This window comes from Myripristis murdjan, chromosome 4 (assembly GCF_902150065.1).
Source record: "Myripristis murdjan chromosome 4, fMyrMur1.1, whole genome shotgun sequence".
NCBI lineage: Eukaryota > Metazoa > Chordata > Actinopteri > Holocentriformes > Holocentridae > Myripristis > Myripristis murdjan.
The window spans coordinates 10,230,036-10,245,720 of record NC_043983.1 but is presented as its reverse complement, the minus strand read 5'-3'; the positions used below and the strand labels follow the sequence as shown (position 1 = coordinate 10,245,720).

At 48.2% G+C, this 15,685-nt stretch overlaps 2 protein-coding genes across 9 annotated transcripts in view; one reads left to right on the top strand and one right to left on the bottom strand.

The window, feature by feature from the left end:
- Window positions 1-7,164, top strand: part of tle2b (TLE family member 2, transcriptional corepressor b) — an 86,420-nt gene extending 79,256 nt beyond the window's left edge. For all 3 annotated transcript variants that reach the window (XM_030049329.1, XM_030049330.1, XM_030049328.1), the window contains 4 exons: window positions 760-907; window positions 1,563-1,713; window positions 1,951-2,027; window positions 4,113-7,164. In XM_030049329.1, coding sequence (XP_029905189.1) covers window positions 760-907; window positions 1,563-1,713; window positions 1,951-2,027; window positions 4,113-4,220 — 484 coding nt within the window. In that variant the 3' untranslated portion in view covers window positions 4,221-7,164. The remainder of the gene's footprint in view (window positions 1-759; window positions 908-1,562; window positions 1,714-1,950; window positions 2,028-4,112) is intronic.
- Window positions 7,165-9,169: 2,005 nt separating this feature from the next.
- Window positions 9,170-15,685, bottom strand: part of tle2a (TLE family member 2, transcriptional corepressor a) — a 38,223-nt gene continuing 31,707 nt past the window's right edge. For all 6 annotated transcript variants that reach the window (XM_030049857.1, XM_030049859.1, XM_030049860.1 and 3 more), the window contains exons 13-20: window positions 14,532-14,734; window positions 14,076-14,155; window positions 12,663-12,912; window positions 11,940-12,187; window positions 11,423-11,570; window positions 11,031-11,181; window positions 10,652-10,728; window positions 9,170-10,351 (exon numbers count right to left, since the gene is read on the bottom strand). In XM_030049857.1, the coding sequence (XP_029905717.1) occupies window positions 10,244-10,351; window positions 10,652-10,728; window positions 11,031-11,181; window positions 11,423-11,570; window positions 11,940-12,187; window positions 12,663-12,912; window positions 14,076-14,155; window positions 14,532-14,734 (1,265 nt within the window). In that variant the 3' untranslated portion in view covers window positions 9,170-10,243. The remainder of the gene's footprint in view (window positions 10,352-10,651; window positions 10,729-11,030; window positions 11,182-11,422; window positions 11,571-11,939; window positions 12,188-12,662; window positions 12,913-14,075; window positions 14,156-14,531; window positions 14,735-15,685) is intronic.

Sequence of the window (15,685 nt, the reverse complement as noted above, 5' to 3'; positions counted from 1 at the left end):
CTTAAATAGATTTTATAGCTTTTAAATGCTCAAATAAATTTGAATGCCTTTGATTGTGATTTATTATGATTGCTCTGATTATTAACACGGTCTATCAACACTGAAAACGGTGCCTTCTGATGGGAATTTTCTGATTGCCAGAAAAGATTAGAAATTTTTTTTAAAAAATCAATCAAGAAATAGACAAATCATGGCACTGAACTGAAATGTCATTCAGCTGAGGAAATTCTGAGTCAGATACAGGCTAGAGGGAGGAAGTGTCTCAGTCTGGACCTCCACCACTCAGTAACATCAGGCGATGGGAGAGAGAGAGAGGGAGAGGAGATGGGGGGAAGGGAGAGGAGTGGGGAAGAAAATTGTAGACTTGATAACCAACCTTTGGTCAGGCAAGGAGAGGGAGAGAAGGGGTTAGGGAGGAGAGAGAGAGGAGGGGGAAACATAATTGGAGACTTCTGCAACCAGACGCTGGCTAGGTAGGGAGAAAAAGAGAGAAGGGGAGAAGAGAGGAGCAAGGGATGGGGTTGGGACGGGGGAAAGGAAGTAGGGAGGAGAAAATATATTTGTTTTGGCATCTCCACAAGCAGACTCTGGAGGAAGGAGCAAATAAATAAAGAACGAAAATGGGCGGAATGGGAATAAGAAGAGAGGAAGTAGTTAGGGTAGCAAAAAGGTAGTGTGTGTGTGTGTGTTTTTATGTGTGTGTGTGTGTGTGTGTGTGTGTGTGTGTCTGAGGCTGTTCCCTGTGTGTGCTCCATGCAGGCAGTTCCAGGGTCACACAGACGGGGCGAGCTGCATCGACATCTCCAACGACGGCACCAAGCTGTGGACGGGAGGGCTGGACAACACGGTCCGCTGCTGGGACCTCCGAGAGGGACGGCAGCTGCAGCAGCACGACTTCACCTCGCAGGTACACACACACACACACACACACACACACACTCTCTCTCTCTCTCTCTCTCTCTCTCTCTCTCTCTCTATCTATCTCTCTCGCTCTCCCCCATTCACTCCTCACTGTCACAACAAGGCTATAGAGTTGACCACTGTTGTCAGATGAGTTTCGATCCGCCGTGTAATGACTTTCTCTCTCGCCCGCTGCCTCTCCACGTCCACCACTTTTTGCTTTTTCTCCCTCCCCGCTTCTCTCCATCTCCCTCTTCACTTTCTCTCTATATTTTCCCATCTCACGCCATTTCCTCTCTCATTTTCTCTCTCTGTCCCTGCCCTCCGTTCCTCGTGTGTCTCCGTCTGCATCTCCCCTCAACTGTCCATCATTTTTTTCATCCTTTTTTGCCGCTGATTCATCTCTCCTTTCCATTCTCCTCCCTCCTCCTTTTTTTTTTTTTCCTCTCCTTCACATCCTTCCTTTGGTCCTTCCCTCCCCCATTCACTTTATGCTCCACCCCCTTTGTCCCTCCCTCCTCTCATCCGACCCTTGCTCCGCTGCCTCTCATTCCTCGTCTCCCTCTCTCTATTCCAATCTCATCCCACCTGTTCTTTCTTCCTCCCTACTATCCGTCCACCCCCCCCCTCCCTTCCCCTCTTCCCCACTTCCCCCCGTCCAGATCTTCTCTCTGGGCTACTGTCCGACAGGCGAGTGGCTGGCTGTGGGCATGGAGAGCAGCAATGTGGAAGTGCTGCACGTCTCCAAACCTGATAAGTACCAGCTGCACCTCCACGAGAGCTGCGTGCTCTCCCTCAAGTTCGCCTACTGCGGTACGTGCACGCACGCACATACACACACACACACACATACACACACTAGCTTGCACCCAGCCTGAATTGATTAATTATATTTCCAAAAGCTGCTGCTGCAAACTTGCTGCCACTCACAAACATACTTCACTCCACTCCACACTGTAATCATATGCGGTTATGTATATTGCGTCCCTATGCATTTTATGTATCTGAATTAGTGTGTGTGTGTGTGTGTGTGTGTGTGTGTCATTACAGGCAAGTGGTTTGTGAGCACAGGGAAAGACAATCTGTTGAATGCATGGAGGACACCGTATGGAGCCAGTATTTTCCAGGTGAGAGATGTGTGAGTCCGCCCTGTATGTGTGTGTGTGTGTGTGTGTGTGTGTGTGTGTGTGTGTGTGCAGCTATGATCTGACTGTCATTTGGGTAGTGTAACTGAGGCTATCTCCACTTCCTGTCCCTACACTGTCCCTGCACCATGCACACTTTCAGCCATAGAGGCAAAGAGGGAGGGGGGTTCAGAGAGAGAGAGAGAGAGAGAGAGAGGATGATAGAATTTTTTTTAACCCAGATTTGTTGATCCAAGGTGACTTGCTGAGGTTTATCAGAGAGAGCAGATTGCTAAACACACACACACACACACACACACATACACAAACACACACAACAAATGTAATAATTCCGTCCTCTTCAATCTCTCCCGGCGTTGAAAAATGAATATGCAGGGATGCAACATTTTTAGCTGAGCCAGTTCACCTGGGTGTGAATGAGACTAGCCAGAGAGATGAAAGTATATTTAAGCTCAGAGGTGTGAGTGTGTGTGTGTGTGTGTGTGAGGCAGTGAGTGTGGCTGTCATATTTCTGTAAGCTAGAGCGGGCAGGGTTGGCGGCTCCTGTCTCCCTGTGGACTGAAATGAGAATGCTGGCTATCTGCTTTGTTAGCCAAAATGCCAAACGCTCCTCTCCTGCCAAACGGCTCCCTCCCCTCGCCGTGTCATACAAAGCTGCTCTCTCTCTCACTTCTCTCTCTCTCTCTCTCTCTCTCTCTCCTTGTTTATTGCTGTCCTTTCCAGTTCCGTCTCCTGCTTCTTTTTTACTGCACGCTCCTCTCTGGCTCCGCGTCTACACCTCTTCTTCCTCTCTCTCTCTCCTTGTCTCTCTGTTTACTGTTGTCCTTCCCACTTTCTCATTTTTATCTCCCCCTCCCCTCACCTTTCTCTCTGTCCTCTCCGTTTATTTGTGTCCTTCCAACCACACCTCTACTCTTTGCTTCCTGTCCTCTGTCTCTTTTATCCTTTTCTCCTCCTCTACCTGTTACTTCTTCACTATTTATTTTTTGTTGCTTGTTCCCTCACCTATTTTTTTTTTTTTTTTTGCCATTTTTATCTTCCCTTCCCACTCTCTCCCCCTCTGCCCTCATACCTCTCTCTCTCTCTCTCTCCTCCATCTCTCCAATATTGGTGAACCTTTGGCTCATTCATTGCATCTCCCTCCCTCCATCCCTCCTTCTCTCCCTCCCACTGTCTGGATATAGTATGAGGGATCCTGTCTGAAATGGCCTCTCTCTCTCTCTCGCTCACCAGTGGCTCGATGATTGACAGCCCTGCTGTGCCTGTAGCAGGGAGGCAGAGGAGCGGAGGAGGAAGAGGAGGAGGAGGAGGAGGAGGGAAAGGAGTTCAGAGAGGAGGAAGAGACGAGATGAGAGAGGGACCGAGCAAAAGGGGAGCCAAAGAGGATGGAGGGGGGAGGCGGGCGGAGGGAGAGAGGAGAGTCGCGGAAGAAAGGAAGGAAGATAAATGATGATAGAGCAGAGGAGGAGGGATGGGGTGGGGGGAGTAGAGGGAGAAGGAGCTTTAGATCATCTAAAGCCAGGTGCCCAGGTCTGGCTTACAGACATGGAGGAGAGAGGAAGAGGGAGAGCGGATTGCGCATTTTGCCAGTACATGCAGACCATCAGACTTCTGCTGCTACTGATGCTTAAACCTGCAGTTAATGAGGCTGCGTCTCTCCAGAGAGAGAGGGAGAGAGAAAGAGAGAGAGGGAGAAATGGAGAGAGATGGAGAAAGAGAGCACTGTCTGTCTCCCACACAAGCCAGCGAATGAGTCAGCATCCCAGAGCCGTGGAGTTGTCTGTTTGGAAATAATTGCCGACTGTTTTGAAATGCAAATATGTCTCGTTTGATTGAGTATTAAGTGATGAGTCACATCTTTTCTAACATCTCTCTCTCTCTTTCTCTCTCTGTGTTTTTGTCTCTGTCGTTCTCCGTCTCTTTGTTTACCTCTCCGGCTCTTTCTGTCCGTCTTCCCTGTCTCTGTTTGCCTGTATCTCTTTGTCTTTCAACTCCCCTCTCTCTCTCTCTCTCTCTCTCTCCCCCCTCTCTCTCTCTCGGTTTGTGTTTCTCGCCCTCCTCTCCCAGTCCAAGGAGTCCTCGTCTGTGCTGAGCTGCGATGTTTCCCCAGACGACAAGTACATAGTGACGGGCTCCGGGGACAAGAAGGCCACGGTCTATGAAGTGGTGTACTGAGGGACGGGACGGGACGGGACGGGACGGCGTGCTCGGGGTGGTTTTCGGGTAGAGAGTTTGGGAGCGAAGGGGGAAGCCGACCCTTTCCCAATCGCCTGTACAGTACAGCAGCAGCGGCGCCTCCCTCTTAGCTCTGCTTCCTTCCAAAGGACTGACACACACACCCCCCTTCCTCCTTTACACCCCCCTCGCCCTCCCTCTTCACCAAACACATCACCACCACCCCCTCCCTCACCCCTCCCGTTTACTGTGATATAAGCTACTGTGGAAGCCCCTATCTACCACCCCTCCCACCGCCAAGCCCCTCTGCCACTTTTTGCTCAAGGATGAGGCATGATAGAAGGAGCGAGAGAGAGAGAGAGAGAGAGGAGAAACAGCAAGATAAGGAGGACAAAGGGAAAGGGCGGTGGAGCATGAAGATAAAGACAGAAGGAGAAAGAGAGAAAGACAGACAAGAGAGAGAGAGAGAGAGAGAGCCAGAGAGCGCGGAAGGAAGAGAAATGAAAAGGGGAGAGTGGGAAGAAGAAGGAGGAGGAGGAGGGAGGGAGGGTAATTAGGGCTGTTTCCTGATTAAGAGCTCAGTGGAAGGGAGGCCCCCAGAGGAGGCGCGGAGCGGCACTGTGGGAGCGCCAGCCAGGAGCACTGATACCACACAATCGATTCATTAGCCAGACAGTGGAAGCCTTAATGAGGCTGACGCCGCAGCCCGCTCTCCCCAGCGAGAGGTGTCAGGAGCTGGGGAACGATGACGCTCCGAGACGGGGGGGTGGTGGTGGGGGGGTACGGTGTGTGTGTGTGTGTTTGAGGGGGGGGGCTGCTTCGGAAAATGCACATATTCTGACATGAAACACAGACCCACACTCACGCAAGAGCGGGCGCACGCATGAGCATACACACACACACACTCCCCTTGAGGTAGTCGTACAAAGGAAAAGGAAACGCACGCGCGCGCAACACGCAGAGCACCCAATTAAACATTCAGCGCAGCGCTCCCCGTCTCACTGCTTAATATCTATTTTATTTTGGTCTGACAAAGGCGGCGTCTAATGAGCAGTGGAGTCAATGGGATTCTCCCAGGGCCCAGAGACACAAACAGAGAACATCAGCCGAGCTGTTCCCTCTAATTCCTCTGGATTGTTCTCCTGACACCGGGCGCTGCACTCACTCTCATTAAAAGGCACTGTCAGCTAGATGAAGTAGCAGCACGCCAACCTCACTGTAAGGCAGAGAGGGGGGGCAAATTAAAACGACCAGTTTACGCCATCAGCGGTCGGCTAAACAGCAACAAATCCAATTCCTTCCCAATTTTTTTTTTTACTCGTCGGCCGACTCGTCTGGCTTCTCACGATCAGTTCACCCGTATCCAGATGAAAACCTGTGCAGAATGACATGTCCACGTGCTACCTTTGGAAGTGCTCCGGCTAAATCTTGTTTGATAAGCTATTGATTGCTATTAATTGATGCCACGCAGCTGATTCTTCCTGCCCACCCCTCCTTGTATCATACTCCGAACTGGCTGGCAAAACTGTATATGGGAACTCACCGCTTCTGTAGAACATGCGTCACCAATGTGTAGATTTAAAGGCACATTCAAGCTTTTCTTTTTTTTTTTTTTTTTTTTTTTTTTTTTTTCTTTTTTTAGTCATTGATTTCAGTATTTTTTATGACTAGTGTTTGCTTGTCTTATGTAATGATATGTTTATGTATCGGGGAGGCTCCGGATGCCTATGACTGTGCTTTGGGCCGGGGTGGCAAGTTCAACAGAGAGGCACGCACACTCATACAGACACACACACACGACCATGTGGAACACCGGGGTGGGAAAAACACTTTTGTCCTTTTTTTTGTTTGTTTGTTTGTTTATTTCCTTTCCTTTTATTATTATTATTTTTTTAAACCAGTGTACCTTGGTGATGGTGACAGGCAGTGGGGCGCTGCAACAACAGCAGTCCTGTGAGGAGACAAAATAGACCCTCCGCTTTTGGAGAAAAGTTCCTTCGCCTACTGCTTGTTGGTTTCTCTTTTGTTTTTTTCCCCCCTCCGTTCTTCGAAACAGACGTTGTAGTAAAAGCGTAGTTTACTCTGTTTTCAGTCCTTCTTGTGTAATAATGCTACTTCAGTGTTTCTGTTGAGTCTGTGGTCTGTGTACAGCAGGCGCTGGCTGGGACATGGGATACAGACTTGGCCATCGAAGAGGTCCCGCTCGTTACTGCATGCTTCCTCCTGCTGGCACCCCTTTCTCCACGACAACTGGACCATTCTCCTTTCATTCAGCCGCTAGCAGACGCGAGGAATGGGTCCGCCGGCCAGTTGTTTCCGAGGCATGAGTTTTATGTTACAGTGCGCATACTTAGTTCAGCTGTACAAAAATTAAGAAAGATTTGTCTCCATTTCCTGCCGCAGCGCTTAACGCAGGGTGGAAGAATTATGGGGGACTTCTACAATGGCTAGCTCTGTACCAGCGAGGGGGAGAGAGCTGGCGATAATAAGATATGTACAGTAAAATGCCTTTTGCCTGCCTATTTCCCTTTCCCTCGCTGCCTGTCAGCCATTGGCAGACCTAAATGATATTCTCATACCCAAGCTTGCATACTACTCAGAGTGACGCGGTGTAACGGCTATGCATTTGGTGGTATGCTAGCGCGAACCATTGGGACATAGTATTTGATACTCTTCTCTCACTGTCAGTAACTGTTTCTCCCCTGCCTGTGCTTTCTCTGTTCCAACAGTTAAAAAGAAAAAGACAAAAAAAAAAAAACTTTTTTTTCTCCGTTGTACAAGCTCATGATTAGTACACTTTAAAAAAAAAAAAAAAAAAAGCCAAGGAACTTTTGTTTTTTTAAATGCACTGTTTTGCCCTCCTGACGCGTTTCCCATGTGCTGTACAAGAAATACTATGTGTGCAGAAAAAAAAAAAAATAAACAAAACTTGTGTTCATCTTTTCAGGTGTCTCTCGTGTCCGTCTCTTTTCCGTGAGATCTGAATGCTGAAAGGGAATACCTGAAGGACCGCAGGGAATAGTGTGTTTGCTCAACATGGAGAGGTAGTTTCACCCGGTTCAAACCACACACCACCGTCCCAAGCCCTTCCTCCCCACTCATTCACATAAGAAAACAAACCGGCAGCACAAGGCAAAACTTGCAAAACCTAAATGCTACTTACATTGCCCTCTGTCCCGTTCTGGGGCTGCACCTTACACACATCTCAGTGTCCTGCAAAATAAACGTCATCCACCCCATTACAGTAAAAGACAGCAAATTGGTGACGCACACCGCCGACAAACACAAAGCCGAAGTTATTAACCGGGGAAAAACTCGGGTTACGTCTGACCAATTTGGGTTTTTGGTTTCTGGAGTGTGACCAGCGTTTGAGGTTTGGGTTTGGATAAGTTGCGTACATCAAACGGACTCGATATACCGGACCTCATTTACACACATTTCCATATGTGTGGAATTTTAAACAGATGCTGACATGATGGGCCTAAACTTAAATACATGAAACATGCATACCACATATCTTCAAAGGATGTGTCCTGTAATTGGGAGCTGAAATCTCACTCACTGCATATTTTTTTGAAATCTGCTCCATCTAAATTTCAGAGTATCCTGCTTGATAAATAAGTCCCAATGAGATGGTCCTGCTGGAGGATTGGGAAGAAGGGGGACCCTCGCCCAATCAGGGTACCAGGGTACTGAAGTCACGTCACTCACTGGGGGGTGGTTGCACTTTCAGGCAATTTGGTCTTCGTGGGTTAATATGCAAGTTACTGTGATAACCAGAGAGCTCATTAGCCATCTCTGTATCTTCTGCTGTATGTATGTTAATTTGGAAAACTTTTTACACAAGACATGAGTTGGCAACCTTATGAAAGTCATAGGCGCCTTAAGGATACACACTCATTAATGTACTAATCTGCTATATAAAAGGCAAAACGCATTTTTTTGAAGGCATTTTAAAAAAGGTCAAAGGTCTTTACTAGGGGGATGCCCTCATATCAACAGTAATTATGACGGCTCTTAAATGATATTCACTTGCACATCATATTTTAGCTGGTGACAGGAATTAAATGCTAGTCATTTTTCAGTTTCACCACCCTGTTTTTGTTTTTGTTTTTTTTGTACTGCAGGGCGGTATTGATCACCTGCATATCCATAATCATTAAACAACACCTTCCGGGTGTCATTGCGCTCATAATTCACACTGCAGCCCTTTGTACTGGCATTATGAGCTGTCTCAGCACAAAACACACCACAACTATTATTTACCCAGAGCCACAGTGGAGCCGTCCGCCCGGCTCGTTCAAGGTGCCGGTTTGAATCCCAAAACACACTTCTCTTACAGCCGTCCATTTCTGAGGATACAGCGCGAGAATGACAATGCAGACGGCGACTCGAGGAGAGGCTTTGTGCTGTTGTCTCTTCAGACGGCCTGAAATGCTTCCTTTAGTCAGGTTTCCACCACGGGGGAGCGGGTGATTTACTCACCATTCATATCCCTCATTTTTCAGCTAACCATTTCTAAGATGCTTTTGGCATCTTGCTGCGAGCACAGATGACTTCCTGGCTCCGTTATGGGTTTGGCAAATGCTTTTGATTTTTTTTTTTTTTTTTTGTTATAAACATGGAGTTAAACCTGGCAAGTCTGACCTCATCCCTCCATGGAAAAGTGCTTTTTGACAGGTCCTGCTCACCATACACACACCACATACACACTGCAGATCTGCCTCATTTCTGCTCTATGCTGAGGAGTTTAACCTGCTCTCTGTGTAAGAGCTGCAACATTTTAGTGGTTTGATTACATTGCATCCCTATCAGTCATTAGGATCCCAAAGGTGGAAAAATAGAGCCCAAATTGAAAAATATCCAAATTATCCCTTATGTGCACTGATATGAGAAATGCAGTGCCGTCTTCCTCGTTTGCTCAATCAAATCCAGCCACACAGAACATCTCTGTTTGCCTTTAGAGAACTTTATTTACATGTCCATATATAGCAAGGTCAAGGTTCACGATGCAGTTGTGAAAATACCTGTCTGCCTATGTGCCCTAACAAATACAATAGAAAAACACACTGAATGTTGAGTGTTAATGATGATGATGTCGTAGTAGCCACTTCCCTGAACTTGAAGAGTACCTGTTATGAGCACTGATGTCTTGTTTGTGTCCTTGGGTAGTGGTTTTCTGTTCTGTTCGGGGGCCGAGTTTCCGAAAAGCGCCTCAAGAAGAAGTTCATCTTTGTTCTTTTGGAAAAATGAACTTGCTCTTAGGACACGTTGGGGGAAACCCAGCCCTTTTCATGTATGTACCAGAGACAATACAATCATGTTGCTGCTGAAACCTAACCAGGAGGAAAAAAATAGTTGGAACCTCACAGCATACTGTCCTGCCATCTGCCACGCATCTGCTACCCCGAGGAGCAGCCATGTGCTGGAGGACCGGGCCGGGCCGGGCCAAGCTGACCCAGGCTGGGACGTTACACAGCACAGGAGTATGGACTGTATTTTTCCATTTGAGCTTCCAGGCCTCCCCTTTCCACACTTCCTCTGTCCTTTCTGTCTGTCTGTCTGCCTCTTCCTTTCCTTCTATCCACTTAATGTGGTCCAACTGTTTGAGAAATTCAAAGCCTAAAAAAATAAGATTTTTTTTTTGCTAATTTCTTGTTCACTACAGAGGTTTTATTTTGTTAAAAAAAGGAAAAGAAACAAAAACAAAAAACGAAAAAAAAAAAAGTTCTTTGGAGGAATCCCACAATTGCGCAGCTATAGACTAACCAGCGTTCTCAGAGCATTAAAAACAAAGTTTGTTTTTTTTTCCAGAGATGTGACTTTGTGCCCCTTGCTTCTTTCTCTTTCTCTCTCCTACTCTCTGTCATCCTTTTCACAAACGTAAACAAAACAACAAAGTACAAGTGAGTGTCTCTTGTTTCCATGCCGCCGACTCTCTGTACAGTCATTGGTGCAGGGGGGAGCCTGGGCTCCACCCCCTGATTACTTATTTACTTATTTTCAGCCAATGAGACTTCTCTTCAGTAGATGACTTCGTAGACTGTGGCCTTCTTGTCCCCGGAGCCGGTGACGATGAACTGGTCGTCAGGGGAGATATCACAGCTAAGGACCGACGAAGACTCCTTGGACTGAGAGAGAGAGAGAGAGAGAGAGCGAGACAGACGTGTGAGCTGGGAGCAGCCAGAGATCGCTGTGGTGCAAAACAGAAACACAGGAACACACAGGAACAGCTTCAACAGCTGCTCTTTGAGTCAAAATTCATACATGTGCTGGTCTCCTTAAAGAAACCTCTATTAAAAAAAAAAAAAAAAAAAAAAGACGACATGACAACAAAACTACAATACTTTGACCTTCCATAAACGTAGCTGGAGGTTTCCCACACGGGGAAAGTGTGTGTGTAAATGAAATCACAGCACTGGATGTTCTACCTGGAATATGCTGGATCCGTAAGGCGTCCGCCACGCGTTCAGGAGGTTATCTTTGCCTGTGCTCACGAACCATTTACCTACAGGACAAAAACACACACACACGCCGATCAACAGATAAGACCACGGGGGAGGGAAGATTCAGAGAAACACTGAGGAGACGCTGCTTTTGTCGAGAGACGGCAAAGGCAAAAAAAAAAAAAAAAAAAAAAAAAAGGAAGAAATGCTTTTTTGAAGAATGAGAGAAGCAGAGATTTGTTCAGCCTGTCTGTGATTAAATACCCTCAGGGAGTATGATGTAACCAAACCATCAATCTAGCTGGTGCATGCGTGCGTGCCAGTGTATTTGTGTGTGTGTGTGCGCGTGTGTGCGTGCACGTACCGCAGTAGGCGAACTTGAGGGAGAGCACGCAGCTCTCGTGGAGGTGCAGCTGGTACTTATCAGGTTTGGAGACGTGCAGCACTTCCACATTGCTGCTCTCCATGCCCACAGCCAGCCACTCGCCTGTCGGACAGTAGCCCAGAGAGAAGATCTGGACGGGGGGAAGGGAGGAAGGGAGGAAGGGAGGGGGGGGAGGGTCAGAGCAGGGAGGAAGTAAGAAATAGATACAAAGGGAGGGAAAGAAAACGGTGGACGTGAGACAGAAATGAGAAAAAATACAAACGTATTACTGGAGGCAATCAGAGCTCATACCTGATAAGAGCGGTCATCAGCAGACTGCCTGTTATTCTGCACTGTCACAAATGTGTGTGTGTGTGTGTGTGTGTGTGTACCTGCGAGGTGAAGTCGTGCTGCTGCAGCTGCCGTCCCTCTCGGAGGTCCCAGCAGCGGACCGTGTTGTCCAGCCCTCCCGTCCACAGCTTGGTGCCGTCGTTGGAGATGTCGATGCAGCTCGCCCCGTCTGTGTGACCCTGGAACTGCCTGCATGGAGCACACACAGGGAACAGCCTCAGACACACACACACACACACACACACACACACATAAAAACACCTGCCTCTGCTCTTCTAGTCTCATCCCTCATTGCCTGACCAGTTTGGTTACCTCCTCCCTCCCTCCTTTCTCCAGAGGAGGACAAGTCTGAAAAATATTGCTTTTAGAAATTCAAGCGGTGTCTTCTCCAATATCCCTCCTCCTCCATCCCTCCAGTCTACAGTGTTTGCTCCCTCGGTCCTGCCCTCTATCCACACCTCCCTCTTTCCTCTGCCTGTTTAATACCTGAACAGAGTCTGGTTGCAGAGGCAGGAAATCAGATCTCTTTCAGACTTTCTCCTCCCTTCCCCGTCTCACCTGACCAGGGTCTGGTTGTGAAGGTCCCAGACCACGATGTTTCCATCACTGCAGCAGGAAAAGCAGACCTTGTTGTCAGGGGAGATGGCCAGAGCGTAGCAGGCCGGGGCAGACGACGTTAGCTCCGCCTTGATGCGCGGAGTGGGCGTGGCCAAGTCCCAGATCGACAACGTGCTGGCCTCCCCGCCCACAATCAAGGTCCGCCCGTCGGGGAGCAGCTTGCAGGAGCGGATGTAGTTATCCCTGTTCTGATTGGGCGAGATAAAAACAGATACAAACATCTCAAAGATGGCTGTTTATTTCTATATAATGATATATGTTGGAGTGCACTGTAAACGACTCTGGGGAATAAGTCATCTGTGAAGCCTGACGTTAAGCATGCTACTTCAGCACTATCATAGCAATAAATAAAGTGGCTGGTGGATTTGGCTTCAGGACAACGGGCTAAGGGTAATTCATCATACAAAGTGTGTGTGTATGTGTGTGTCTTTATCAGAATGAAAATCGCTTTAGTCTCCAAGTGCAATAAATGTGTAGCAGTTTGTTTTGTTGATTCGGCTGCAGAAACACACCGGCAGCTCGCAGATACACCGGTCACATATCAAACCGGAGAGGCGTGCGTTACAAGGACGGCCGGACCTCACGTGCACGCGCTGACGGTGCACTGTGAGTCACACGACGGCCATCAGACGGTAACCATCACAAAAAAAATCCATGTCTCACCAGACAGTCGAGCTGGGCCATGGGGCTCTTGCTGCCCGGCTGGCTGATGTCCCACACCTTGACGCAGCCCTTGCCTCCGGTGTAGACGTGGCGCGTGGAGGTGCTGATGGTGACGGCGCACACCACCTCTCCGTGGTTCAGGGTGTGGATCTGACGGGCGTGGCGCGGGATGCCCGGGCCCAGCAGGGCGTCGGGGGGGAAGGGCACCGGCTGCATCTGGCCGTCCGCGCTCACATGGAACGAGTAGGCGCTAGAGAGAGGACGGATGGAGGGAACCAGGAAGAAATTCATTATTGACAGAATAAGATCTGCAGCTGAAGAGAGAGAGGGCAACCTTTTTATTAAGTGGTCTCGGCTTTAAAAAGAAGATTTTGTCAAACTACCGAAACGTGGATGAAACAGACGTAAGTTGGGAAAAAAACAAAACAAAAAAGGAAAAAACATCCTCACATACACTGTTATATACGATCAGTCTATGAATCTGTGAGTTATTTTATCATAAAGTGTGGTGATTTCCATTCTTCCACTTTCCCCTCAGCCTGCCTCATCTACTTTCTACTTCATTTTTTTCTGACTTCCAACATTTCCTAGAATAACTTTCAAGCACCGCCACAATTGTTGCTTTCTGCTGTGGATTGTGCGTGTTGGCGGAGAGAGAGAGAGAAATAGTGGCTGTGGCTGCATTGCATCACAGTCTGCTGAGGTTACTGTCAATGGAGGAACGGAGCTCTGCCTCCTCTCCAATTAATTGCTCCATGTATGATTGTTGAATGACGGCGCAAATTGGTGGCTTTGCAAAAGAAGCCCTTTGAATTCTGAGGGACCGAAGCCAACATTTGCCATTGATGTTTCACATAGTTGACAAAACTCCTGCCATTAGGCTCCCTTGCAGCAGCACTGAAAACATCTAAACACAACATCAAGCCGTCAACATTTCACCACAGATCCCCAGAAATAAGAAAAATGCACCATCAAACCACAAAGTGGAGGCAGAGATGCAAAATACATCACCAGTAGCTGTTTATTAATAGTTTTAGAGTGAATTTAATATGTTGAATTTATTGCAAGAAATACATTGTACTTAACGCCCAACAGATTGTTGGAGGCTATATGCATCACATATGAGAAATTCATCGCTATATAATGAGTGCTGCACAGAAAAGGCAAGGTGTAAATTGGGCTTGTTGAGCAGCAGCGCTAAAAGAAGTTTTAACTCTCACGTGCCACACTCTCTCTCTCTCTGCCAGTCCATTTTTAATTAAAGTATTTCCTTCCTGTTCTTTTACACCATTTTTCATTGTTACGGCTCCTCTGATATTTTAATTGAAATGTGAGGCGAGGCTGAGTTTTGGAGTACAGTTAATAGGTGAACTCGCTAGAAGATGTGAATGATAACAGAGAGTGGAGACTCACGGTTTTCCTGAGGCGGCCGACTGCAGGCTGGCAGGCAGCCCGGGGACCCTCATATGCGGGTGCGGGGACTCATAACCTACCTGGAAAAGACAAATACACTGAGTCAAGAAAAGACTTGCAGAGACCTGGCTCACATTTAAACATTGTTCACTTTTATGGAGAGGGGAGGAGAGGAGCCGAGGAGAGGCTCCTGAAAATGCAATACAGACGCAGTCTCAAAGGGAGGATCACGGGGGTATGAGATCATAAGAAGGCAAAGAGACATTTCAAAAGTCAAGGTCATAGCTGCTTAAGGATAAATAGAAAAGCGCTGCCTCCCTTCCCATCGCTCAGCCCTTCTATTGCAACATATATCCTTCTCTTGCTCCGTTTGAATGGTTCATATGGAGAAATATTACACATGACAGTGACATTCAAAAAGACAAATCATCTGTGGAGCTATACTGGATGTCTCACCACGGGGGGTCGTCCGTAGCCGGCGGCGGCTGCAGCGGCGGCGGCAGCCGCTGCAGATCCATTCATCTGGGGGGAGACCAGGTGGAGGCCGGCGCCGTAGCCTGCCGCCCCGGGCAGCTCCCCGTTCACCCCTGGAGGGGGCAGGCCGAAAGCCCCGGGGGGGTAGGCACCCTGCACTGCCAGGGGGTTCCTCAGACCCAGAGCTGAGAGGAAGAGAAGTATGACACATTTAAGTGAGCAAATTACACTGTACTACTGACCAACGCTTGGAACATGTCAGTCGCTCAGGAAGGTTTATCTGTTGCCGGGGCCTGGCCAAGAACAGGGCCCAAATATTATTGAGGTGACTGCCTCTGCAGAGCCTCTCAGAGCCTGAGGCAGCTGTGACTGACAGGCTGTGAACAAGATGCCAGGCTGCCACACAGGCCAGGACAACACTGCTGTCACTGTGGCCCAGTGCAGCACTGGACCACTACTGACCCCTGCTGGTCACCACGCCTTCCTGCAGCCACAGACTGAAGGAGTGTGTATGTGTACGTGTGTGTGAGTGTGTGTAAGCATGCGTGTGCGTGTGCGCACGCGCATGTGTGTGTCTGTTCACACAAGTGTGTATATGTGCACGCAGGTGGATCTGCAAGAGCGTATGTATACATAATTGCTTAAGTGTGTGTGTAAAAGTGAGAGAGAGAGAGACAGAGAGAGAGAGGCACTGGAATAGACTGGGGCTCATTATGAACCAGCTCACAGTCACAGTCCGTCACCTCTCCTAATCTTTCCATTTAAAAAGTGAGGAGCGCTGAACATTTTCGCCCACAGCTGCTTATTAAGCCCAGATGGTGGTCGGTGGTGGGGAGCTGGCTGGCACCCATAACCAGCCTCTGTGGTGCCCAACACCCAGGTGGGTGCTACATGCTGATAGAATCACTCCATGAAACAAAGCGAGTACACACTAAAAAGCCATCTCTACAAATGCGGCTTCACAATTTAAAGCGCTCCCCTGTGTGCAATGAATGTTCGTGGCCCTGAGAGAATGGCTGAAGAGATCTGTCTTTTTGGTCTCTCGTGCAACATAGAGAGAAACAAAAACATAAAAAGATCACCATAACTTTTCCTGTGAGGTGGGCAAGCTTCACAATTTCACATTAAGTTCAGGG